This window comes from Octopus bimaculoides, chromosome 2 (assembly GCF_046866305.1).
Source record: "Octopus bimaculoides isolate indiv1 chromosome 2, ASM4686630v1, whole genome shotgun sequence".
Classification (NCBI taxonomy): domain Eukaryota; kingdom Metazoa; phylum Mollusca; class Cephalopoda; order Octopoda; family Octopodidae; genus Octopus; species Octopus bimaculoides.
Window position 1 is genome coordinate 92,753,732 of NC_142929.1, and position 27,159 is coordinate 92,780,890.

General features: G+C 34.9%; 2 protein-coding genes across 4 annotated transcripts in view; one reads left to right on the forward strand and one right to left on the reverse strand.

Annotated features, from left to right (window-relative positions):
• Positions 1-1,281: 1,281 nt before the first annotated feature.
• LOC106870630 (HIG1 domain family member 2A, mitochondrial) lies at positions 1,282-5,291 on the reverse strand. The gene is made up of 2 exons (XM_014916768.3): positions 5,138-5,291; positions 1,282-1,944 (listed from the first exon to the last, which is right to left on the reverse strand). Exons 1-2 carry the CDS (start codon positions 5,289-5,291, stop codon positions 1,778-1,780), a joined length of 321 nt encoding a protein of 106 aa, XP_014772254.1. The 3' UTR covers positions 1,282-1,777.
• Positions 5,264-27,159, forward strand: part of LOC106870628 (putative ATP-dependent RNA helicase DDX56) — a 32,444-nt gene continuing 10,548 nt past the window's right edge. Inside the window, exons 1-13 of one of the 3 annotated variants that reach the window (XM_089347156.1) lie at positions 5,264-5,369; positions 5,559-5,631; positions 7,339-7,500; positions 8,695-8,775; positions 9,632-9,705; positions 12,453-12,623; positions 15,149-15,239; positions 18,031-18,089; positions 19,268-19,372; positions 21,569-21,640; positions 23,053-23,160; positions 25,118-25,228; positions 26,792-26,892. In XM_089347156.1, coding sequence (XP_089203282.1) covers positions 5,290-5,369; positions 5,559-5,631; positions 7,339-7,500; positions 8,695-8,775; positions 9,632-9,705; positions 12,453-12,623; positions 15,149-15,239; positions 18,031-18,089; positions 19,268-19,372; positions 21,569-21,640; positions 23,053-23,160; positions 25,118-25,228; positions 26,792-26,892 — 1,288 coding nt within the window. In that variant the 5' untranslated portion in view covers positions 5,264-5,289. Of the gene's footprint in view, positions 5,370-5,552; positions 5,632-6,454; positions 6,578-7,338; positions 7,501-8,694; positions 8,776-9,631; positions 9,706-12,452; positions 12,624-15,148; positions 15,240-18,030; positions 18,090-19,267; positions 19,373-21,568; positions 21,641-23,052; positions 23,161-25,117; positions 25,229-26,791; positions 26,893-27,159 lie in introns of those variants that run through there. The other 2 variants (XM_014916763.3, XM_089347157.1) reach the window with 2 other exon arrangements.

Below are 27,159 nucleotides of genomic sequence, written 5' to 3' on the forward strand. Positions count from 1 at the left end.
AGATAGAAAATGGTAAATGGAAATGATCTGATGAAAATAATGGCTAACAACAGCAAAATTACATAAAGAATAGCAATAATTGTTAAGTTGAAGATAATGATGACTAAAAACACAATTAGTGATTGTTTAGGCATAGGTATTAATACATTTATAGAAACAAATCAGATAATTTACATTATTTACATTTGACGGATATTTGTCCTCATCTTGTATATTGTTAACACAATGTTTCGGCTGATATACCCTCCAGCCTTCATCAGGTGTCTTGGAGAAATTTCAAACCTGGGTTCTCATTCCTAAGGTATTTTTCGATGTTATTATTCAGGTCACTGCCTGGAATCAAACTCGGAATCTTGGGGTTAGTAGCCCGCGTTCTTAACCACTATGCCATATGCCTGTGGGCAATTATGGAGCGAATTTTAGGGCTTATAAATCTAATATTTTCCTATCCTTCCTTAATACTGGTTCCCATATGCTACTCATATCTGCACTTGGTCTGCTTAGGAGGTTGTTGTCTCCTAGCATATGTGCTGCTTCTTTTAGTTTACAAAAGATATGTGGCCCATATGACATCAGGACAGTATTCAAGAGTAATACAACACTTCACAAATATCTCCTTTGAGTAAAACCACCAATAGAAGAGAATATGACTAAAAACTGTGTGTACTCCATCCCATGTAGCTGTGATAGATTATACAAAGGCGAAACATGCCGTCCCCTCAAAATAAGGGTAGAGGAACATCGCAGAGTTGTGACACGAGGAGATATTGATAAATCAGTTATAGCTGACCATGTATGGAAAAATGAAGACCACCTTCCCCTATGGGATGAAGTTAAAATAATAGACAGAGAACACCACTGGAAAATTCGAAAACTAGAAGCAGCAGCACATATGCTAGGACACAACAACCTCCTAAGCAGACTGAGTGCAGATATGAGTAGCATATGGGAACTGATATTAAGGAAGGATAGGAAAATATTAGATTTATAAGCCCTAAAATTCACTCCATAATTGCCCATGGGCATATGGCATAGTGGTTAAAAGCACAGGCTATTAACCCCAAGATTCCGAGTTCAATTCCAGGCAGTGACCTCTGAATAATAATAATAATAACATCGAAAAAATACCTTAGGAATGAGAACCCAGGTTCGAAATTTCCCCAAGACACCTGATGAAGGCTGAAACATTGTGTTAACAACAAACAAGATAAGGACAAATATCCGTCAAATGTAAATATTGTACATAATTCTTCATCTCTTAAATATAGAACTGAAATCAGATAATTTTTCAAACATTTCTTTTAATATTACATTTTTTTTAATTGAGAAAATGGAAAGGAATGTTACATTTCTGCCTTTTTTAAGAGTATTGGCACCATCAATAACACAAGGTGACTTCAGTCAAGAAATGATAACATCTGAGAAACTCAAATCACAAGATCTCCACTACACTCCATGGCATTTACTACTGAAGTTTCAGCTTCTTTCTGGTTCTTAAATATCTAGAAATAATACATCTCAATTAAAGTCCTGTATTTTCAAACATCTGCACTTTAAAATTTTTATTAACTTTCTCAAAAAAAAAGTCATAAACCATGTTAATTTGTAAATTAGAATTATAGTATTTTTAACGATAGAAGTTCAGGTCCTTTTTTTTATACTGTTTAGGTTAACAAAACACTATGAATCCTAAAACAAGTATTTATATAAATATAAAAATGTTGCAAAATAAGAAACCAATACCTAGGACTATTTCTTTTGAAAATACTCAAGCTGACTACTTTTTATGTGTACGTGCACTGTACAACACACCAGCCAGTATAGCAACAACAGTAAATCCTTGTCCCATAATTCGTAGTCTCATCATCATCTGAGATCTCCTTTGGTTACCAGTCCTCATTTGCCATATACCATAAGACAGAGCAAATGTTGTCAGAGCAAGTCCTGCAAAAAATAAAACAAAAAAAACACCAACATAAGAATTCTATTATAGTTATTATTATTATTATTATTATTATTCAGTAGTTTTATTTTTATTGTGTGCTTTCACTTCACCACTGAGTACAGCTCTGTGCCTTGGGTATGTGCTGTGGTTTGCTGTGATGCTCTTATGGTTACTGTATTGAAAGTGTTTTGTGTAGGATGTGTGCAGTGCCCAGTAGTGCAATTTTCTGTATGTTATATATATATATATATATATATATATATATTTGTAAGTCCTGGTGTTTTTGTTATGTATTTGTCTGAATATTTTTTTTATCATTCCTAATGCTCCAATTATGATAGGAATTGTTTCTGTTTTTAGATTCCACACTCGAGTTACCTCTATTTCCAAGTCTTTGTATTTTGAAAGTTTCTCCATTCCTTTTAGAGAAACTTTGTCATCTGTTGGTATTGATACATTAATTAGAAAGCATCATCATCATTATTATTATTATTATTATTATTATTATTATTAAGGTGGCAAGCTGGTAGAATTGTTAGCAAGCTGGGCTAGATACTTAACGACATTTCATCCATTTTTATGTTCTGAGTTCAAATTCCACCAAGGTCGACTTTACCTTTCATCTTTTTGGGGTCACTAAATTAAGTACCAGTTAAGTACTGGAGTTGATGTAATCAACTTACCTCTTCCCTAAAATTTCAGGCCTTGTGCTTTTAGTAGAAAGGATTATTATTATCTGTTAAAAATCATTTATGTTAGAAGGCAGAATTGTTAACAAGCCAGGCAAAATGCTTAGCAGTACTTTGTCCATCTTTATGTTCCGAGTTCAAATTCCATCAAGGTTGATTTTGATTTTCGTCCTTTCAGGGTCAATAAATTAAGTACCAGTCGATTACTGGGGTCAATATAGTCGACTAGATTTCAGGAATGTGCTTATAGTAGAAAGGATTATTATTATTATACATATTTCTATATCTAAGATGAGTCACCGCAAGAATAATTCAAAATTACTAGACTATTTTTCTTGACCTTGTGTTCAATCACTCTCATTTTTGATAATCCATGGAATAACAGAATCTCAAACATGAAGAACAGTTAAAACATGATGACAAGAAGAGCATCTGACCATGAAATCCTGCTTCAATTCTCAATAACAATCCATCCTAGTATGGAAAAAATATATGAATGAATATTTTTATTGATCTTTTCATCAAATAATAGAAATAAAATGGTTAAGTGTGATAAACAATTTTTTTTTCAATACCAGTATAAGTGCTTTATCAGTTTGACACTGGTTCCAGTTGATCCAATCAACAAAACATGCTACTTGTGAAATTAACATGCAAGTGACTGAGCACTCTACAGACACGCATACACTTAACATAGCTCTCAGGGAGATTCAGAGTGACACAGAATGTAGTACCGGAATTACAGGTACTACTCATTTTTATCAGCTGAATGGACCGGAGCAATGTGAAATAAGGTGTCTTGCTCAAGGACACACCGCGCTGCTGGAAATCGACCTTACGATCATGAACCAAACACCCAAACAACAAGACTAAGTACCTTCGTTACTTGATAAATAAATAACTCTTGAAAATACTCTATCCCTCTCTCTCTCTATGTTCCATACCTACAAGCATTGGCAATCATAGGCCACCATGCCAAAGTCAGAAAATTTTCATGACATTTTCCTCAAGAAAAAATACGATAATGGTTTCCAGTTGTCTTCTGCCAGTTTATTTGTATTTTTACTGTGCTAGTCTCCTATTCTCTTGACATTACCTTCGATACACTGGGCTTTATTTAAACCTTAGAAAGCGGAGCTGGTCCCCTTGACACCAGAGATACCGGTAGGCCTATGTGACATATCTAGGGACTAACCTTCCTCCGAGACCAGTAACTTAAACCCCAGGACTATTCCCTCTCTCACGTAACAAGGGCCCGTGGCTGGTATTACCACCCTGAGCCAGAGTGAATCTCGGAGTGGTGGTGACACATGGTAAATTCCATACACCTCAAAATTCCTGAACACCTGAGCTGTAACCTCACCATCAGATGCAGTTTCCTGTTTTGTCCAGAACACCTTAAACCTCAGTGCAGTGTAAACCTCCAAATCATCTTAAGAACCCTACACACACACATTTTTAGAAGGTTGCTTGATATGGCTGGTCAGAAAGCAACCATTGGTTTCGTACCTATAATGGTAAGAGCTTTATATGCGACTTGTCAGACTTTAATGTTTTAGAGTGTGCTTCTTTTTCTGATATATGAACTACTGACTGGATGGTTGGGGGCTGAACACAGAGGGGACAAATACAAAGTAGAACTTTTCTTTTTGGGGAGAGGAGAGAAAAAAAAAAGGGATAGATAGATAGATAGACAGACGGGCGGGCGGACGGTCATACATACTTTTGCAAGCTGAAATTCAACACAAGTGTTGGTTCAATGTTATTAAAATGTAGGACTGCTGTAAAGTGATTACGAGCATTGAAGTTTCGTACCATAAGTAAAAATCTTCAGTTCAAGCCTTTAAATATTGATTTCTAATTTTAGGCACAAGCCCAACAATTTCTCGAGAGAGTAAATCAGTTATATCGACCCCAGTGCTCAAGTGGTACTTATTCTATCGACCCCGAAAAGATGAAAAGTAAAGTCGACCTTGGTGGAACTTGAACTCAGAACGAAATGCCGCTAAGAATCTTGTGCAACGTGCTAACGATTCTAGTAGCTCACCGCCTTTAAACCTTTAAATATTGATGATATCAAATTCTGTAGGAAATAGAAACAAACATTAAAGATGAATACATATCCGAGATGAGTTATTAATATTATTACCATTTTTCGGAGTGAGAGAGTTAAAGTTTACTAATCAATAAAGAAGTTCAAAGTAGTAGCGGTCCTTATGAATATTGTAAGTTAAAAACACTAATTTTTACTGGAATTGCACTGAATTCTTTTTTCCAAAAAGTTATGAGGGTTAAAAAATAAGTAAAATTTTTACTCTTACCTAGAAGAGAAACCTGAAATTTAAATATATTAACTAAAAGACTAGGTTTATCAAAAGTGCTTGATAGTCAACAATACTATATCAGACTACAATTCTTATACTGAGTAAAATATGAATAACGAAGAATTTAATAAAGCCTAAATCGGGTTTAATGAAAAAATATCGTTGTTATGTAACCTTACCGAAAGGAACAGCCGGGTTTTCTTTTGTTTTTCTGATAAGTTTTTCTCTTAAACCTTCTTCATATCTACCAAAAACTATTTCTTTTGGAGGTGGTAAATAAGCAAATTCCGGAACATCCATTTTCTCTATCTTTTTGGGAACATCGGAGGACATGATTACGGACGAAATGTCTTTAAGAGTTTCTGTAGTCACCGGCTGCGTTGAGTACCAACTGTTACTTGATAATAAAGAGTATTATTACAATAACGTACTTTTGTATTTTCTTTCTACTTATTTTAATTCATGCCATGAAAGCTTTAGTATTAAATTTAATTTATAAATTAAAATTATCGGCAATGCTCGTATAAAGTAATATATTGTAAATAATAATTGGAATTATTTTTAGAAGTGGCAGTTCACCGCTTTTCTCATTTCATGTAGAAGTCACATAATGGACGACGAAGAATGTGAAGTACCTTTTCATGCGATGGGACTGGACGATAGAGTTCTTCAGGTAGAAATCTATTAAGCTTTGTCTGTTTGTAGATATAATTATAAAAAATGTAAATTATCTACTTTACTTTTTATTTAGTGTCAGTGTTAAACTTTAGTAATATTTTCTCATTTGTTGATGACACGTGGTTATAACTAAGGCATTAAATAACTAAATCTCTCAGATTGTATTCAATCGTCTTTAAACAATGGAAGGATATTTTGGACAGTATAGCCAAAATACAATTTGTCGTAAAAAGAAAAAGCGATCTTGACTGTGTGTAATTATAAATGTTTGTTTAATGAATCGTAAAATATTTGCTTCACTATGTGCATATCAGGACAAGCATGATATTGTCGTTAAATATCAGTTGGAAAAATTTAATTTGTTCTTGTTTCTAATGAAAGATTCGATCTTTTAATTCAGTCATCATCATCATCATAGTTAAACTGTTTATTTTTCTCTAGTTGCATGGATTTGAATATTATTTAAGTTTCTTGGATCACAGGTATTCAAATCTTGAGTATCCCATTTTATTCAGGTGTATTGTACCTATACAACATTGTGTTATCCTATGCCTCTTACCTTTTAAAATGATAGGAGTGTGATATGAAAGATTTTGGCTGCTATTTCTTGAGCAACAACATATATGCTTCATTGATTTGTGATCTGCATGTATACTAACAACATCATGTCTAGTCTTATAATTATCCCGATGTTATCTTTTCCTCAGTTACAATCCACTGTCAGCCTAAGACACTTTGTCACCAACTCTTTAATCCCATTGTAGCTGCGTTTCTTTTACACAGCTAATTCCTTCCAAACTCTGTCACTTCATGTTTTCTCTAGTTTTTGTACAAGTTTAACAATGGAGGTACAACGCTTCGTCATTTTCTCTAGCAACGAGGTGCAACCAGTCATTTTCTCTAGCCCTTGCAGATTTCCAGCATTTAGGGCCCACATTTTGGTACTGTACAACTTCGCATTTATTTTTACCTTTTTTTTTTTATATACAGTCTGCCTTTTGTACACCACAGAGAAATACTTCATAGCTAGTGGAAGTAACAAGTTCTTGTATGGTCTTGTTTGACCACAGCTTAAACAAATGTGTTATAGCTGTGATCATTTTGTCTTTTAGTATATGTAGAACTATATTGTCAATGTGTCCTTTTGAAGGTATGATTTGAGGGAGATTTGGTTATTATCTCTACCTGGTTGAAAAGCTACATGAGGTTCTATCATCCATCAGCTTGAGCTTCCTGGTTGAACATAGTTATTCTTTTCCTGTGTATCAAAGCCTTTCCGCATAAGGTACTGATATTTTGAGCTCTTGCTCTCTCTCTCCATACTGTAGCACTTTATTGCCATGTTGGTCTTTCAGCTTTTGCCCAATAAACAGTCTTTCCATATTTGGAACTTTTTTATGCTAAGAGAATAGAACCCTCATACCTTGTTCTTTCACTATCCATCAGACTACAGAATGAGAGTTTTTCAGATCATGATTTTATTTAGCTTGATGTCTCTTCTCAAGCACAGCAAACCACCAGAAGTCTCAATCCCTTGTCATACCCTCTGTGAGGCCCAATTATATTCCTCAAATTATAATTTGTCATTGTAATACTTCCACATCTCTGCCAGTTAAAGCAAGTGTATCACTCATTTCCAGCACTTCTCACAAACAACATTCTAAATTCTTACATAATAATTTCTTTGACTTTATATTTTTAGTCCATTGCAAACCTTGGCTGGTCAAATCCAACCCTAATCCAGGAAAAAGCTATCCCACTAGCTTTAGAAGGAAAAGATATTTTAATCCAGGCTAAAACTGGATCTGGAAAAACTGCTGCTTTTGCAATCCCTATCATTCAGAAGATTTTATTGTCAAAACAAGTAAGTTTTTTTCGTTTTCAAACCAGTTGTATCCTTTTGTTTCTATGTTTCTGTTTTTTGATCCAAGTACTTTTGAAAGTAATGAAGAATTTAGTGAAATAACTGTCATTATTAAGCTGATGTTTGGAATATAAATGAATATGAAATTTTGATGGTTTTAATTTAGGTAATTTTAAAATGTAAAGTTTGCATTTTAGAACTAGGGGCAGTCTCTGACAGATTAGTATCAAAGGGTTAAAACAGCAAGTTGTTCATGCTCTGTTGTACCAATTTTCACTGAAATGGAGAGAACTGTCATTAATGAATATTAAATCTTGGGCATAAAAACTATGTAATACCAGTGACAGGATTTGAACCAATAACCTTTTGGTTGATTGCCTAATACAATTTACCATTACCCATCTTGTTTGTTCATTTTAATGTCTGATTTTCAATACTAGCTTGTGTTAGGTAAATATATTTACCAACCATTCCAAGAGTCTAATGAATGCCTTTTACGTGCCACCAGCATGGTTGCCTGTTCTGTGACACTGGCATCAGCCATAACTATGGTTCCACTTGGCTTGACTAGTCTTCTTAAGCACAGCATATCACCAAAGGTCTTGGTCACTTGTCACTGCCTTTGAGGCCCACTGTTTGAAGACAGCAAGTCAATCACCCATTTTGGAGAAGTGCAGTTCTCAACATGCACACTCACATACACACACAATAGGCTTTTTCAGTTTACATCCAAAAAAATGTACTTTCAAGGTATTGGTCAACCCAGGGTTATAGTAGAAAGCATAAAGGTACTTCAGAGTGGGACTGAACTTGAAACTATGTAGTTGAGAAGAAAACTTCATGATCACACAGCCATGCCTGCACTTGAAGTACTTGGGTTTTAATTATAGTGTTTAGATCAGTGGCTCTCAGTCTTCTTTCATTTATGTATCCCTTTGATTACTATTCTATTATGGTGAGCCCCTGTAGTCATTCCATATTTAAAAACTAGTTTTAAAGACACTTCTTTCAAAGTTCCTATTTTGTCTTCCATACATTAACTTGTGCAGGTTGAACTATGTAAAATGTTTAAAAAAGAAATTTAACTGTTTCTTGCAATAAATACATCTAGTGAATGCTAGATACAAATACAAATAGAATTACTGTTAGCTTGTCTAAAAAAAATTGTTAGATATTTATTTTTTTATTCTTTAGTCAGCCCTTGAGCAGTCAGTGAGAGCCATAGTTGTAACACCATCTAAACAGCTCTGTGCACAAGCCTGTAAAGTTATAAAGGTGAGTGATACTTAACCTTTTTTTATCTTTTACTTTTTCCTTCATTTTTTTCTCTCATACTATTTATATCTTCACTACCATGCTGCCCACATTTTGGTGGTTTCTTATACTTCCTATCTAAAACTGCAGTCATCTAATTTCATCAAATTTTTTTCTTTTAAATCTCTTGCAGGCTAATGAGATTCTGTCTCATTGGCTGCTCAGTCAGCTAGAAATAGTAGCTAAATATCCCTCATATTACACCTGACCAGCTACCATAATCATCATTATCATCTTTGTGGTCACTTGCTTAGCTGTTAAGAGGCAAAATCTCTTTCACAAAAAAAAAAAAAATGGAAGTATATATTGGATATACACATAGGTGATGGTCATTCCTGGAGTGTCTTTGATCATTAAATTTGCTCTGTCTGGACTGGTTAGAGAGAAGTAAACAAAAACAGTAACAGATGTAAAGTAAGGTCCAGTGACACATTAAATGCACTTGTGCTGGAGCCACATAAACTGCACTCATGCTAGTGCCATGTTTAAACACACTTGTGCCAGTGTTACATAAAATCATCTTTGCTGGTACCGCATAAAAAGCACCCAGCACACTCTGTAAAGTAGTTTGCATTAGGAAGGGCAGCAAACTGTAGAAACCATGCCAAAACAGACAACTCTCTGGAAGGCCAGTGCCCGTCAAACTGTCCAACATATGCTAGCATGGAAAATGGACTTTAGACGACAATGATGATGGTGACGATGGATATGTATATATGTATGTGTGTGTGTGTGTATGTATTGAGTAGAATGCCAAGATATAATTGTTTCTCCCTTTCAACAATACCTTACCATTTTTTTCTGATACTCTTCACAGGAACTCAGTGATTGTTGTGCGACAGAAATCCAGTGTGTTGATATCAGTCCTAAAGAACCACTTCCTGTTCAAAAGTAAGTTTTTTTCTTCTTTTTTTTTTTTTATAAATAAATGTATTTAATTTTTTGCATTTTTAATTATTCACTTTTCTTTGATATTCAGTTTCATCCCACCAATTAATGTTATTCATCATTATCATGATCATGGGTTTTCTTTTACATTTGCATACAGCCACAAAATTTATAATGGAGAAGTGTAGTAGATTAAATTGGCCCCAGGATATTACAAATATTTATTCTAGCAACATGGAGGGATAATGATAATAATAATAATAATGATGATCCTTTCTACAATAGGTACAAGGCTGAAATTTTGAGGGGGCTAGTCAATTACATAGATCCCAGTGTTTGACTACTACTTAATTTATCAACCTGAAAGAATAAAAGCAAAGTCAACTTCAGTAGAATTAGAACTCAGAATGTACAGTCAGAAGAAATGCAACTAAGCATTTTGTCTGGCATGCTAACGATTCTGTCAGCTTGCCATGATAATAAAAAGACATGCTTAAAAGGGAGAATTTTTCATCAAGTTCTAACAAGGAACATGATAATTCTTAAAGTAAAAATTAGTTTCGAGTGCTAGCATTAAAAAGACATCTTCTGTAGAAGCAGTGTAAGGATGAACTGAGGAGTAGTTATGGCAAATCTGAGAAGATTAGACCTTATGTCAGAAGAGGAAAGTATTGAATTGAGGGCAAAAGGATGTAAAACTTGGTGGTGCTTGAAGTGGTGGCAGCAGTATTCTTCATTACCATTTTGATCTTTTCTCACTGTCCTAATATTTAGCATTGTGTCTACCTCACATGAACTAGAAGCAAAAAACAAAAACAAGGTAATCTTATCCATTGTTATCTTTTTTTCTAAGATATCATCATTTCCCTATGTCACCTCTGGCTGACCAATGCTATGTGAGTGGAATCAATAAAAGAAAGTTATTTTGTGTATGTGTTTTGCTGTCCTATTGTCTACATAAGTATTAACATTGTGCTGAGATTGTTTAATTCTAACATGTAAACATTTCTGGTTTTCTAAGAGTAGCATGAACAATAGATAGTGTTTTGGTTGGCCAAAAGGTTTCTATGTGCAAAGTTTATATTTTTTTTCATTCTTCAGTTAGAACATTAATAACATTTGGAAAGAAAAGGAATGAAAAAATAACCGGATTCATATCACTGTCAGAAATAATATTGTTATAATGCACAACAATGTAGTAAATTGAGAGATGGAGAAAAATTTATTCATGGTAAACTACATCTGTACGTCAACTGTTATAGTTTATCCACAAGTGCAGGCTTTTCACTTTTATATCTTTTCTAACATTAGTTTCAGTTTTGAGGGAAATTTTAGCAGATTGAGGGGCTACAAAAAGGCTCCCCTGTTTGGCTTGTCCACAAATCAGTTTTCATTCATGGTGATAAACTGCTCTCATTTTCCCGACCTTCTTAAGAAGAGCCATGTCACAATGTTTCTGATTCCCTTCTATAATAATTTGATTGAAGAGAATTAGGCTGGGCACAGTTGATCCCAAGCCAGATTGGCATATTTGTGCAGTCCCTATTTGAGCATCACCTATTTAGCTCTTCCTTCTGTAGTTGATCCATAAGGCGATACTCACTGTCACATAGAAGGCAAAATACTTTGTAATTTAAGATAGAAATTCATTTTTTTTCATTAATTAGGTAGTTTCTATCTCATTCCAGGGTGAAAAACTAGAGGTAGTTTCTATCTCATTCCAGGGTGAAAAACTAGAGGTAGTCGATAGCTTCCGCTATCTGGGCGACCAAGTTAGTAGTGGGGGTGGGTGCGCTGAAAGTGTAGCTGCTAGAATAAGAATAGCCTGGGCAAAGTTTAGAGAGCTCTTACCCCTGCTGGCGACAAAGGGACTCTCACTCAGAGTAAAAGGCAGACTGTATGACGCATGCGTACGAACAACCATGCTACATGGCAGTGAAACATGGGCTGTAACTGCTGAGGACATACGTAAGCTCGCAAGGAATGAAGCCAGTATGCTCCGTTGGATGTGTAATGTCAATGTGAATACCCGTCAGAGTGTAAGTATCTTGAGAGAAAAGCTGAACATTAGAAGCATCAGTTGTGGCGTGCAAGAGAGACGATTGCGCTGGTATGGACATGTGGTGAGAATGGAGGAGGATAGCTGCGTGAAAAAGTGCCACACCCTAACAGTTGAGGGAACCCGTGGAAGAGGTAGGCCCAGGAAGACCTGGGCTGAGGTGGTGAGGCAAGACCTTCGTACATTGGGCCTCACCGAGGCGATGACTACGGACCGAGACCTTTGGAAATGGGCTGTGCGTGAGAAGACCCGGCAAGCCAAGTAAGATCGTTGCCAGTGCCCCTGGACTGGTTCTTGTGCGGGTGGCACATGAGATGCACCATTTTGAGCGTGGCCGTTGCCAGTACCGCCTGACTGGCTCCTGTAGGATTTTCGAGCGAGATCGTTGCCAGTGCCCCTGGACTGGCTTGTGCGGGTGGCACATAAAAGACACCATTTCGAGCGTGGCCGTTTTCGTGCGGGTGACACGTAAAAGCACCCACTACACTCTCTGAGTGGTTGGCGTTAGGAAGGGCATCCAGCTGTAGAAACTCTGCCAAATCAGACTGGAGCCTGGTGTTGCCATCCGGTTTCACCAGTCCTCAGTCAAATCGTTCAACCCATGCTAGCATGGAAAGCGGACGTTAAACGATGATGATGATGATGATGATGATGATATATATATATATATATATTCCTCTTTTTATTCCAGGCCTATTTTAATGGAAAAACCTGATATTGTTGTTGGCACACCATCAAGAATTCTTGCTCATATTGGTGTAAATAACTTATTTCTAAAGGACAGCATGGAATTTCTGGTTATTGATGAAGCAGACCTACTTCTAGCATTTGGTTACATCAATGATATGAAAGCTTTACTCAAGTAATTATTTTTACCATTTGATTTAGTGAGTGAGAGTGTGAATGTTTGTGTGTGTGAACTATTTTTGATTTTTATGTTTCAAACTCAAAGTTAATGTACGTTGCTGTAAATCTCTTTTTTCATCTGTGCAAGAAATACAAGGATTGAAAATTTTCAAAACTGCTAAACATTGAAAGAAGTGGAATATAATAATCAAAGTAGAATGGCAATCACTATTGAAATAAATAGAATGATATAGCATTGTCTAGGGTTTATACAAGAAACTCAAGTCTCACGTTCTAATTACTAAATTAACACACTTAGGGTAATTACTACTATCAGTGTTTTTAATTGACAACTAAACTAAACTAAGGTCAGTATAATAATGTTGACTAAGGGCTACAGTATTGGTTTAAAGTAAATAATTGAAAATTCAGAAACAAACATATTCAGTGACTTTTTGTGATAATAAAAAAAAAATCTAACATTTCAGTTGTGTCCTTTCTTTGGAGAATGAAGGCCACTAGCCAAAATCTCAAGCTTTCCTTCTCAAGACACTCAAATATACTCTCTCTTTACTTACTTGTTTCAGTCATTTAAACTGTGGCCATGCTGGAGCACTGCCTTTAGTCGAGCAAATCGACTCCAGGACTTATTCTTTGGAAGCCTAGTACTTATTCTATTGGTCTGTTTTGCCGAACCGCTAAGTTACGGGGGATTTAAACACACCACCATCGGTTGTCAAGCGATGTTGGGGGGACAAACACAGACACACAAACATATACACACACACACATACATATATATATACATATATACGATGGGCTTCTTTCAGTTTCCGTCTACCAAATCCACTCATAAAGCTTTGGTTGGCCTGAGGCTATAGTAGAAGACACTTGCCCAAGGTGCCACGCAGTGGGAATGAACCTGGAACCATGTGGTTGGTAAGCAAGCTACTTCCACACAGCCACTTGCCTACACAAGCCACCATAGTTGTTGTTGGCCTTAGTTTCAAATTTAAATTCAGCTGATTTTTGCCTTTGGGATTGATTGAAATAATCATCATTTTTGCTTTCACTTTCCATGCTGGCATTGGTCTGGTAGGTTCTCATTTGGAGTTCCTGTCTTCCCAGATATGTCAGAGGACTACATCTCTCATTTTCTGGCTGCCCCAAAGAACAGAGCATTGCTATATTTGTTGGTTGAGAGAGTTGATGTTTCACTTGCTATATTAAATTCCAGTATAAAGTTATTTAAAGAAATGCTACTTTTACTGTTGGAAACCAGGAGTACAAGCTGAGCACTGGAGTCAGTGCAATTGACTAGCCCTTCCCACTAAATTTCAGGTCTTATGAGAAAGAATTATTAGATATGTAACTAATAAACTACAACAACAACAAAAGAACCTCTTCTCATTGAAGACATTAAACAGTACCTGAAAAATTACTGAATCCCTCAAATAGAAGCTTTGAAAGTTACTAGACTTACTCCCCAGCGTTGCCTGGTAAAATATTCACAGAATTGTTTGCCAGTTTGTAGAATGGGAATTCATGCTACTTATGCATGTATTTATATTTAACGTAACTTTTGGATTTATTTAATTGGAATTATCCAAACAATAGTAATCAATTTAATGTCTGAAGAAAATTATGAATATGAATACATTATCTGAAAAGATATTGATAATGTTTTCTGTAATAAAGAATAGAGACAACTTTACCTCTTGGTTATTTAAAGGAGAACACTTTTTATGACATTGTAAATAGCTGTTACGTGGTAGCAGGGTATGCTAGAAATAGCAGCCAAATCTTTGGAGCTGAGATACGTTAAATGCATGAATGGGTCTTTTATGAAATATTTACCAGATTTTTAAAGTCATTTTCACTTTAAAATATTTTTTAAATATGCCCAAAAAATTTTTGTAATGGTATTTGCTTGAAAATAATTAAAACAAACACTAAAATATCATCTGTTTAAAGACTGTACAAACAACTTACATTTTTACAATCACATTCACTTAAAAATATTTCTAAATGATTAGAATATTGTGTATGTCAAAAAGTCAACATTCTTTTTTCTTAGAGGGTGATAGAGAGAGAGAGAGAGCATAAAGACTATGTGTGTAAATGTCAGGGATAGTGTACTTGTGTTTGTGTTGATTCACACGCCATGACATTCATTATATGTGAGTGTATTCTGTATATATGTGTGTTGACATCACGGAATCCATGATTTTTTGTCAAGAAATCACAAACAAAAATTGTGTTTAATCATTCACAAAAATTCATACTGCACTGCATAAAGTAAGTATGAAAATATATATGTAAAAAAAAAAAAATACTATTTCTGAGATATTTCGGGAACAAACAAACATCTAGAGTTTTAGTATTATTGAGATTTGGTGATCACTGCCGAGAAAATTATTACCATGACATAATATAGAGTTTTGTCTTGTATTCTTATTTTAAAATTTATTTTTGACTTTTTTTTTGGTCTTGGAACAAAAATTACTTTATTTCTTATATAACAATATATACCTATTTCAGGCATTTCCCCAAAATTTACCAATCTCTTTGGGTCACTGCAACACTGAATACTGACATCAACACTTTGAAAAAGATGATATTGCATAATGCTGTAAGCATCAGTTGATTTCTTTTATTATTTTATTGCATTTAAGCTTACTTTAACTCCATCAAATTTTGCCTGTATTGATATAGTTTGTGTCTGTAATATCACATCATTTTCACCTTCATTTTTTTGTGCTAGAATAGATTGAACTATTTTTTACATCATATGTTTTGATCCTACTTCATCACTTTTAAATTCAATGAGTCTGATTGAATAAATCATCAGATGAAACTTGAAGTTAGCAAGACAAGACTAGATGGTCCTCTCAATCCAACACTTCTCTGTTTGTTTGCCAACCACTTTACAGTATGTACCACCAGGTGCATTCTCTCATAGTACCAACATTATAGAGGTTGTGAAGTTCTCAGTGAGTCAGATATAAAAGGACCTCTCAATCTTTTCTTCTACTTGTTCACTAAGCACTCTGTAGGATGCACCTAGGAAAGGGCTTTCACCATGATACAGCATAGGTGGGAGTTGCCTTGTTCACTGTAAATATTAAAATTACTTAATATGCTACAATGTGTTTTTGATCACAAATGTTTATGTTCCTAGTGTCCTTGCATGTCACCACTTGAGCACCTCCTGAGTGATGTTGTGTTTATTAGATTTTCTGTAAACAATACATCAAATAACTCTACATGTGTGATGACCAGTGGAATAAAAAGTACCTTACTTGAAAAACAGGTATGGGTTGAATACAGGAGTGCCATTTGACCATAAAATACTGCCTCTGTAGCTCTTTACTCAGCCCATAACTCATCATCATCATCCACTTTACTATGCTTGCTGAGGCAAATTTTGTACATCCAAATACCCTTCCTGTTTGCCAACCCCCACCTGTTTCCAAGTAAGGTAATATTTCCTATAACAAAAATGTTTTCACAGAAGATTAAAAATGCATTGCTGGTGTGACAGTGACACACATTTACAACTATCACATAATGTCAGAGCAAGAGACACAAACACACACACATAGGTACAAAATGGGTTTCTTTTGGTTTTTGTCTACCAAACCCACTGACAAGGTTTTTGGTCAGCCTGGGACTGTAGTTGAAGACATTTGTCCAAGGTGCCACACAGAAAGACTGAAGCCAAAACCTTGGAGTTGGAAAGCAAACAGTATGGAAAAGTAGACATAGAACAAAGAAATGATATAGGTATGTTTGCACATGATACCTGTAATTTCCTTTCCCCTTGATTTTTTTCATGCTTTACAGGTAGCCATTAGAGGTGCTACTATATCTGATGAACAGTTGCCTTGTGGATTTACAGTTTATTGATTTGTGAAATGTGATTCATTTTTAATATTTAGTGAATGTCTACATAGTATTAGTGTAATCACTTCATGCCTGCTAAACATATATACCTTCTGTTATAACACTTTCAAAGGTGATGGAGCTTTATAATTAATTGTGGGCTAACATATACAAAATATAATGTAATAAAAACAATTTTAAGCCTATTGAAATTACATTCTTTAAGGAAAAGTAAAGAGAATTAATAGCAGTTATCAAGAACAAGGGAGAGAACTCTAATTGATTAGGCAGATATAGTGCAGACTGAGTTTGATTATGGTAATAACTCTGTATATCTTTCTATTTTATGAGACCTCCTCAACTAAGCAGCAGTCTGACATACTTTCCAAAACTTAAAATAACTTGCAAGGATATTGGTTTCAGTGAAAGTCCTCAGTTAAGCAGTAGTCTGACATAATTTCCAGAACTTAAAATGACTTGCAAGGATATGAGTTTCAGTGAAAAGTATTCTCTGATTAAAATGTAAATAATGTACATAATTCCTCATCTCTTAAATATAGAACTGTATTAAAATAATGATGCTGAAAACTTTTATTTTTGACAATGTTCAATTTATAGAGTTTCTTCATTTATAATCCTTGTTCCTGATTCTACAACAATAGCCATGTTTACTGTATGTGATGGCATAAAAGGTGCATACACATATTAGATGCACCCCAATTTCAACAGTGCATAGTCAAGAACAAGCGTTTTTAGTGTACTAAAACAGAAGGCTCAAATTTGTATAATAGGACCTGGGATAAATTTTTGAGACATTTTGTTAGGAAAAAAAGTACATCTAACCTATCAAATATAGTAATGTTTCCTACTATAAGCATACAAACTTTTTCACCATCTCCAGTGACCTTTCTTGAAATCTACATATTTTAACAATTCCAATTTTCTATTTTAGCCATTAATGCAAAGAAATTTTCAACCCTGGCTATTTCTGGACATTTACCCAAAAACAAATTTATTTTACCATGGAATATTGTTCCTTTATCTAGAATGATGTATTGCTTTGAATCCTTGATATCTTAGACTGCATTATTTTTTCATTCTAGAACCACCTTATACCATTAACATAACAGGCTTTGTTTTTCAAGTTTTGCTGACTAACCCTAACTCTTCCCTACTTCCATTCAAACCTGTCACACCAAATTTCCTGCATGGCATTTTTCTGTCTGTCTGTCTCTCCCTCTCATGCTTTCCTTAAGTGTTATATGTAGAACATCATTCTAAGGACCTCTGCTTTCTGTAAAGCTCTTTACTTCCATGCATTCTTGCCCTACATTACCCATCATATTGCAACAATTTCAATCTTTCCTTCATTCTACTCAAAGTTTACTGACATACTTTGAAGAGTAACATTTCCTTTCTTCAGACATAGCATAAGAATCACTGATGTTATTGTAAAAAGTACCAAACTACAGGCACACATATTTGCACTTATTGTCAATATTGTTAGAACATTTTCTTACTTTTTGCTAATCATTTAGGTGGTTTTGAAACTTGAAGAACCTCAGATACCAGAACACTTAATGCAATATCACATTATGTGAGTATTCTAGCTTTTCTTGTTTTTTTAAATTTATTTTTTCAAAAGTAAAAAGTATGTGTGTGTGTGTATATGCATGTATACATACATACATATAAATATATGTGTACACGCGCGCGCGTGTGTGTGTGACTGGTGTTTGGCCAAGCATGATCTTTCTTTCTTGGCTCAACTGCCAGCCACAAAGCATCTCTTATATTCCTGTCTCATGACTTTCATCTCTTATGTTCATCTCCTATGTTCCTCCTCAAGGCTTTTACTCTACACATGCTAGCTCAACTTGATTCGTCTTTATTGGTCAACAGACACCTGTTGTTATTTTCTTGTTTGTATTTGTAATTGTGTAACATTTTCTCTGTCTTTTTATCTTTGTTGTCATACACATTTCCTTGCTTTCTCCTAAAAAATTGAATGCTCTTAGCTTAGATTTTTGGGGCCTGCCAGATTTGAACAGTCTCAAGTGTAACCGGCCGAAACTGTAAGGATGATCTGGAAACTTGACTGATGGGAGAAGGCTGCGAATGACCCCTCCTTGTTTTTTCCTGTCCGTCTTTGTACTGTCTATCTGTCTGAATGTTTCATTGTCGTCTGTTGCATTCTTGTTTTTTGGATTTATATATATATGTATATAGTATGGGCTTTGTTTTGTTTCCATCTATCAAATCCATTCACCAGGCTGGTTGACTTGGGGCTATTGTAGAAGGCTCCTCATCTGCCACACAGTTATACTGAACTACAAGGTAGTAAAGCATGCTTCTTAACCACACAGCCATGCCTGTACATTATATATATATATATATATATATAATCATCATCATCATAATTTAACATCCATTTTCCCTGTTGGCATGGGATGGATAGTTTGACAAGAGTTGGAAAGCCAAAGGGCTGTGCCAAGCTCTATTGTTTGTTTTGGCATGATTTCTACAGCTGGATGCCCTTCCTAGTGCCAACCACTTTACAGAGTATAGTGCTTTATTTTGTGACACCAGCACTGGCAGGGTCACCAAGTAACTTATAAGACAAAGTCCCCTTGACTGGTGAGGTGTAGTATTGAGGGAGGTGGCCTTGTGACAGTGTACACATATATGTTCACACTTTCATTTTCTATATCTTGCTGCCAGTTAATGTTTTACTAACATTGCTTACATTTTAAAATGTTTGTATCTTTATGACAGGGTGGAAGATGATGACAAATATGCTTTGATGTGTGCTCTGTTCCAACTGAAGTTAATTCGTGGAAGATCCTTAATATTTGTCAACACAATTGATGAGTCCTACAGGTAAAATTTATTTATGGATGTTCTTGTATTTTTTTTATATTTATGCATATATTTTTTCCTGCTACTTTAGGTGGAATAATTCAGTATATTCAAAAGTTTGCATGGGGTATTGAACAATATTAACTTTGCATATATATATTTATGTGTTTAAATATAATCAGTGATTGTAATTTGATTCCATTAGTACTGTACAGCACTATACAGTCGTGTGAAGGCATGTGGTTTAGTGGTTTAGGTATTTGGCTCATGATCGTAAGGTTGTGAGTTCAGTTCCCAGAACCATGTTGTGTCCTTGAGCAAGACACTATTTCACGTTGCTTCAATCCACTCAGCTAGAAAAAATGAGCAGTACCTGTATTTCAAAGGGCCAGCCTTGTCACACTTTGTGTCATGCTGAATCTCTTCAAGAACTATGTTAAGGGTGTTTGTGGAGTGCTCAGCCACATGCATGTTTATTTCACAAGCAGGCTGTTCCATTGATCCAATCAACTGCAACCCTTGTTGTAACTGATAGTATGCCAGTATGGAATACAGTCGTAAAATGTGGCCTTTTGTTTCCTTTTGCCCTTACATAAACTGATGTCTTTATTATCTAAAATTATTTTTTGTGGCATCTCAGAAAACATGGCAATTTTTGTCTTTTGATTAAGTTATAATTTCTTTATCCCCCTCTCAAATCAAAAATATAGATGTGACGGAGATCCAAATCACTGGGGAATTTATGTGAAATCTTGGTTCTCGAACATAAGAGTAGTCATTGATTTTTTTCTCAACTTTTAACATCAAACATTGAACATCTCATATCTTTTATCTTTTGGTTTGTAGCTGCATATAGAGATCTGTAACAATATAGCTATAATTTCTTAAAATTTCAACTCTTGTCAAATGAGGCTCTTTCTAGATCCGGATAGACAACTAGTGTTCCCTTGAGCATCACTGGTAATTCCTTTAATATCTGATGCTACTTTTAATAACTGCAAACCCTCTTGAAGCTTCACAGATGTTGCTGCTTTCAACTGAGTAGAATCACCTTTAGCTTAAAGGAAGCATCATATGTAATGCATTTCTTCATTATGTAGATAATGGTTACCACTGTATAGCTATAATTTTGATGGGAAATTTTGCTGCAATATAAATTCATGCAAATGGGCGTGAATAATATGTGGATGTTTATCCTTGCTAAAAATGAAACTACACATGAGAAAGCATCAAGTAGACAGAATGAGATATATTAAATAGCTTACTTTACACTTATTTATTAATGACTGTCACATCTTGATATGAAAGGTTGATAATCAATAGTGAGAAATTGTTTCTTCAACCCAATTGTAGAATAATAGATATTGGTGCCTATAGAAACTAAACATGACTGTGTGATTATGGAGTTTGGTTCATAGTTATGTGGTTCTAGGTTCCTACTCGTACCTTAGGCTAGTGTCGTCTACCATAGCCTCTGCACAATGTAAAGCTTGTAAGGAAAAGTGGATGAGTGAAAACAGTATGGGGTTTTCTTGGAGAGACATTATTTGTTCCTGAGTGGTATGCTGAATCTGTTGTTCAGTCTAATACCCCCCATCTAGTCCTTGGGTACCTGTAGCAAAGTTCACTCCTTAACAAGTATTAAGGCCAAATCTCCAGGCTGAGGAATAACCAATGAGTTATGACTTTATCCTCCCTTTTCTCCAATAATACTGATACTGGCATGGACCCATTGAATTAATGATATTTTCTTTAATTAGTCTTTGTATTATCTAAGGACTAATTTGCTTAGATGAATATATAAAGGTTTGAAAGAGTATCAATCAATAACATAAAGCACATTTTTTTTTCAGTCACCGTATACTGTCTTATACTCTCAAAACTAATTATCCAAGCTGTTTCAGTAAAATTTAGTAAATATTAATCTCCTGTATACTGGAATACAGATGTTTGCATTATTTACACATAAATATGTTTAGATCTATAAAACACTGTGTAAATAATGTGGACATTTCTATCCTAGATTTGAGAGAGATTTGGTTATTATTTGTAACAAGTTAAGTGACTGTCATAGGAATTTTTTCTTTAGCTTATGATAAGTGTCAATACTGTACTGGGGTTTATTCACTTAGTTATGTTCTTCACTACAAAAATACACTTTGTACTTATAAAGAGATGTTTTTTAATGATCCTTGTAATTATTTTTTCATAATACAGATTGAAAATGTTCCTGCAGCAATTTGGAATAAAATCTTGTATACTTAATAATGAGATGCCATTAAGTTCTCGGTAAGTTCATTTTCCAATTATTATTATTTTAGCCAACTTAACTTCTTTAGTCTGCCTGGTATTTGGACAAATCAACAAACTTCGGTGGAAGGTATTAATTTAGATAGCTTTAAAACAAAGTTTGTGTCATAGAACATAGGAAGTGGATGGACTGCAAGGGGGACTATGTTGAAAAATAAGCCTCATTTGGTCACATTCCATGCATGAGAGTATCTTAATCAGCTTATGAACTTTTCAGCTGGCCCTTGTATGTCATTTTATTAGATATATTATAGGGTAAAATATGATGTTTAGTTTTGAACATCTTGATAAAATATCATCCAGACTTATATATGCAGAAATAATAAATGCAGCTTGTGATTTATATGCAAGTTGAGTGCTGGGCTAAGATGTATGTGAAATGGGGATGCAACCTCTTCACATGTATATATAGTTACTCAAGAGATGATTAATTTTTGCTTCTTTCTTTATTTTGGCTTTAGTTATCTTCTACTTTTGTCTTTTCTTGTCTCACCTTATCTCCTGGTTTTTATCATGAATATCCCCACCTGAATACCTCAACACCACTATTTACCTCTTTGGAGATACTATTGAACATTTTTACCCACTTCTCTCATTCCTTAACCCTTGTCTTCTACCATAAAGCTATCTCACCACCTCCTTGGGTTTTGTAGTCTTGCAAGCTACATGGCAGTTTGAGCCAGTGGCACAAAAAAAATAACATTCAGTACATGCTATAAAGTAGTTGGCATTAGAATGGCATCAAGCCTTAAGAACCCTGCCAAATCAGACATTGGAGCATGATACTGGCATGGACCCATTGAATTCTTTCAAACTCATACCAGCATGGAACATAGACTTTAAATCAGGTGTACTCAACCATTTTCATCTATGGACCCCTTTGATAACTATTTTATTTTGGTGGACCCCCATAGGTATTCTGTGCTTAAAAACTAGTTTTAATAGAAACTTCTTTAAAAATTCCTATTTTGTTTTTCACACATTAACTTGTGTGGATTGAACCATGTAAAATGTTAGAGAAAGAAACCTGGCTGTTTCTTGCAATACATACCAATACATACACCTAAAGCAAAATATTTTTAGGGGCCTTTAAAATACTATTGTGGATCCCCAATTTACTATGTTTTTGTGTGGACCCCCAACATTCTTATATAGATCCTCGTTGAGAACCACTGCTTTAAATGGTGATGATGATCTCCATGTGGTATGCAGGTAGCCAATATCTTGTTGCGAGTTTGTGTTAGATATAGATCAGGTTTACAGAACCAAGTTTGCATTGATTTTATTCCAATCCTCAACTACCTCCTTACTGTTAGAAAGAATACACTAGAGCCATCACCAGTTCTATGAATTCTATGTTGTGTAACTGTAAAACTGTTCTTGTCTTTCAGATGTAACATAGTAGATGAATTCAACAGAGCAGTATATGATAACATAATAGCTACTGATGAACAGATTTTTGAAGATGATGCTGAAGACACTAAAAAGAAAACAAAAAAGTAATGTTGCAATTTTTTTGGGTTTTTTTTTTTCTCTGTGCTTCAGTTAGTAAAATTTATTTAGACTTGTTCTGTATCTTGATGCCCTTTCTGCCACAATGCCATTCATTTTTGACAAGTCAGTAATGGAGCTTCTATGGTCACTCAACCTGCTAATAAAAGCGACCAAATCTTTCAACCCATCTTAAAACAGGAAGGACTCACATTTGCTAATGTAGTTCTAGATAGCCACCACTCTCTCAAAAAAAAATAAGTGATGTCATGGCTGCAATCCCTTTGATCATTCTGGATTGATCTGTTGACTTGGAGCTAAATAGCAACTGTGCTTGTAAGTGGAACTTTAAAAAAAAAAATTGTTTTATTATCCTAACCAGCGTGTGGTTCTCTTTAGATATTTGTGTAAACTAGTATTGTTTGTGTTAAATTGATGTGAAAATTACTTTAAAATGCAATGACTTATGTAAGGAAATTATACTGGACTTTGACACATTTTCGGTCATGTTTCTGCTCACTGATAACACATGGTCCTAGTCATATCTTAATCTCTGCAAAGATTTTTTTGAAAATAAGTATTGACTCTGGTTTTAATATTTTACTTCTTAGAAAAATAACAATCCCTCTAATCACACAGCATTTCCCACAGTGTCCCTTTGATATTTGCTGCCTCCTTGTAAACTCACAATACCCTTTCAAGTGATCCAACTACCCAAGTTAAGAAGGCATGGCAACAGGAAACTACTTCATTGTATCCTCCTCTGTATCACTATATAAACACTCAGTCTTTTGGCCAAAGTTCGGCAATCAGATAGGTTATACAACTGCACCGTGTCATAATCTCACATAAAACATTTTAAGGGAGCTTTTTCTGCATTCCAATTTCAAATCTGACTGGAATTGACTTTTCATTCATCCCTGCATAAGTACGTTTTTGTGCTAAAGTGAAATGCCATCGTCATTATTATTGCTATTAGCACTATTTCTTGCACTAACATTTTTAATTTTCTCAATGCTTTTCGAATACATAGTGATACAGTAAATCAAGAAATCTTATTTAAAATTAAGTTTTTAGTGGTGATAATGTATCATTGTATAAATGACTAATTATGGTTTTAAAGAAGGCAAAAAAAGCATGGAGACAACCTTGAAATTTTAATTAAATACAGAAGTGGGTGTGAAATGAGCCTGTTCTTTAGCTGTAAAACATCTCAATAATTTGTCTAACCCATCATATTAGCTTGGAAGAATGGATATGAAAACGAATGACAACTGTGAACATGTTTTGATCTGATAACTCACTAGGGAAGCATAGACTAAGCATTGCCATAAGACTTTACAATTACTAAAGAAGTATATGTATATATGACTGGTGCAGGTGGTTGTATGGTTGAGAAGCTTGATTCCCAAACATGTGGTCTTGGGTTCAATCCCATTGTATGACATCTTGGGCAAGCATCTTCTACTTTAGCTCCAGGCCATCCAAAGCCTTTTGAGTGGATTTGATAGATGGAAGCTGAAAGAAGCCCATCATACATGTGTGTGTGTTTGTATGTGTCCTCATCTAGACTTTACATAGTAGTTGTAAATGAATGAAGTTGTTGATTTCCAGTCTGTGTAAAGCTCTTTCCTTCCATGCATTCTTGCCATGCTGTAACCATCAAAATGTGTCCAGTTATGGGAAAATGTTACCTTGCTTGGAAACATGTGAGGACTGGTGGCAGCAATGGCATCCAACAATAGGAAACCTGCCTCAACAAATTTTCTCTGGCTCTCATGCAAGCATGCAAAAATGTGTGTTAATGATGATGAATGATGACTGAGTGGCTTAACTAGAGGGATGTATTTACTGTGAATAAAGATTAAGTGGCTTAATAACTTATGTGGGATTTTGTAAAGAAGAAAGCAAGTGTTTTGCTTATTTGTTTTTTTTTTTTTAATATTTCCCATGCATGTATTACAGGGGAAATGATGGCTGTGGTGTTTCACGAGGTGTTGATTTCTACAATGTCTCAAATGTTGTCAACTTTGACTTCCCAGAATCTGTGAACGCTTATATTCATCGCATTGGAAGGTTAGTCAAATTTTTGTCTTGATAAAAGTTCACATGTATCTCTACTTAGGTTCCATTAGAATTGATGGTACTTGTGATTGTAGTTCAGAGGTTCTCAAACTTTTTGGGCCATCGCCCCCCCCCCACCATGGCCACATAATACCCTCAGCATCCCCACCCCTATTTTTATGTATAAATAAAAATTCTATATTTTACTAATTTATATAAACTATGAATCATTTGATATTTAATATAATATTGTATAATTTATATGCAATACTATAATAATATTATAAATTCATAAGCGTCCCCCAATCCACTGCCTTTCTCCCAATGCCTCCTTTTTCTCTACCACCCACCTGAACCGGGAGTGCCCACTTTGAGAACCTATGCTGTAGTTGAAAACACTGTAAAAAGAAAGTAAGCGGATTCCATAATCAAGTTGTGCTATTTCACAAGCATCATTGACATCCTTTTAAGGTATGAACATCACAACATTACACCTACCATTTTACTCTTCTATAAACGTTCCCAAGCTTTGTGCTTACTTTAAGCACCCTCCTTGAGACTTCAACATAATCAGGTAATTTTATTCATAAGATATGTTTTTAGTTGTATCCATTTTACTATACTATCTTTTGATGCAGATGGATTTTGAAAATTTGAATATTAACATGAATTTTTAAGCTATAAGGTTATTTTGTTCATATATGTATCAACAGAATATAAATAGCTAGAGATCACCCAACAATATACAAATATCTATTGAGCATCAAATGACTAACAACTCTGTTAGCAGGAGAATATGAATGATATAGATACCTATCTTTTGTTTTTGTTTTGTTTTTTTGGCTTGGCATATTTCCTCTGGATACAGCACAATTATGGTTTATGAAACTGGTGGTGCATTTGAGTTGTGAGTGTCAGTGTGGGTAACTACTAGACAATAGAATATGTCAGCTGATGAGAGAGAGAGAGAGAGAGAGAGCACCTACAATAGTAGAACTGAAGCAAATAATGAAAGACTAGGACAAAAAAAAAAAATGAAGCTGCTACTTAGAGAAATGCAACTTTTCATCATTGCTTTCAATTGTAATAGGGTCTTTTCTACTCTAGGCACAAGGCCCGAAATTTTTGGGGAGGAGGCCAGTCAATTAGATCGCCTCCAGTACACAACTGGTACTTAATTTATCGACCCTGAAAGGATGAAAGACAAGGTCAACCTCGGCGGAATTTGAACTCAGAACATAAAGACAGATAAAATACCGCTAAGCATTTCGCCTGGTGTGCTAACGTTTCTGCCAGCTGGCAGCCTTTAAATTGTAATAGGATGACAAGATTGTCTGCATGTGTAAACCAATTGATTTGCGTGTCTTCATCTCAAAAGTACTGGAGTTGATGTGATTGACTATAGCCTTTTAAAAGCTGTGCTCCAGTATAATGAGTCTAGTAATTGAGCTGGTAAAAAGTTAAATATGTTTGTCATTTACATTATTGCAAATTAAGTATCATAACTCTTTTTAGTATTGTATTCATGTTTGTTTCATTCATGCTAATATTTTGTGTTGTGAAATATATTCCCAGAACTGCTCGTGCTAAACAGAAAGGTACAGCTTTATCATTTGTAAATAGTAAAGAGAAGGAGATCTTTGACGAAGTCAAGCAAGTTATAATACAAGAATCAGGTATTATTCTCTTTGCATTTTTACAATGTTTTTCACAGCAAATTTTAAGATTTTCAGATGAATTCTTAATGTAGGTAGATATTTTGGGGGCTGGAATGTATTTTTTAACACCAGCCACTGAACACAAAGGTAATGTAGTTCTTAATTGTAACTAAATAAATGTAGAACAATGTTGATGAAGATTACAACACTTTGGCCATTGTAGTATTAGACCTTGATGTTGCTAGTCTAGTACATTACTTCATCATTCAGATGAGTCCAAAGTTC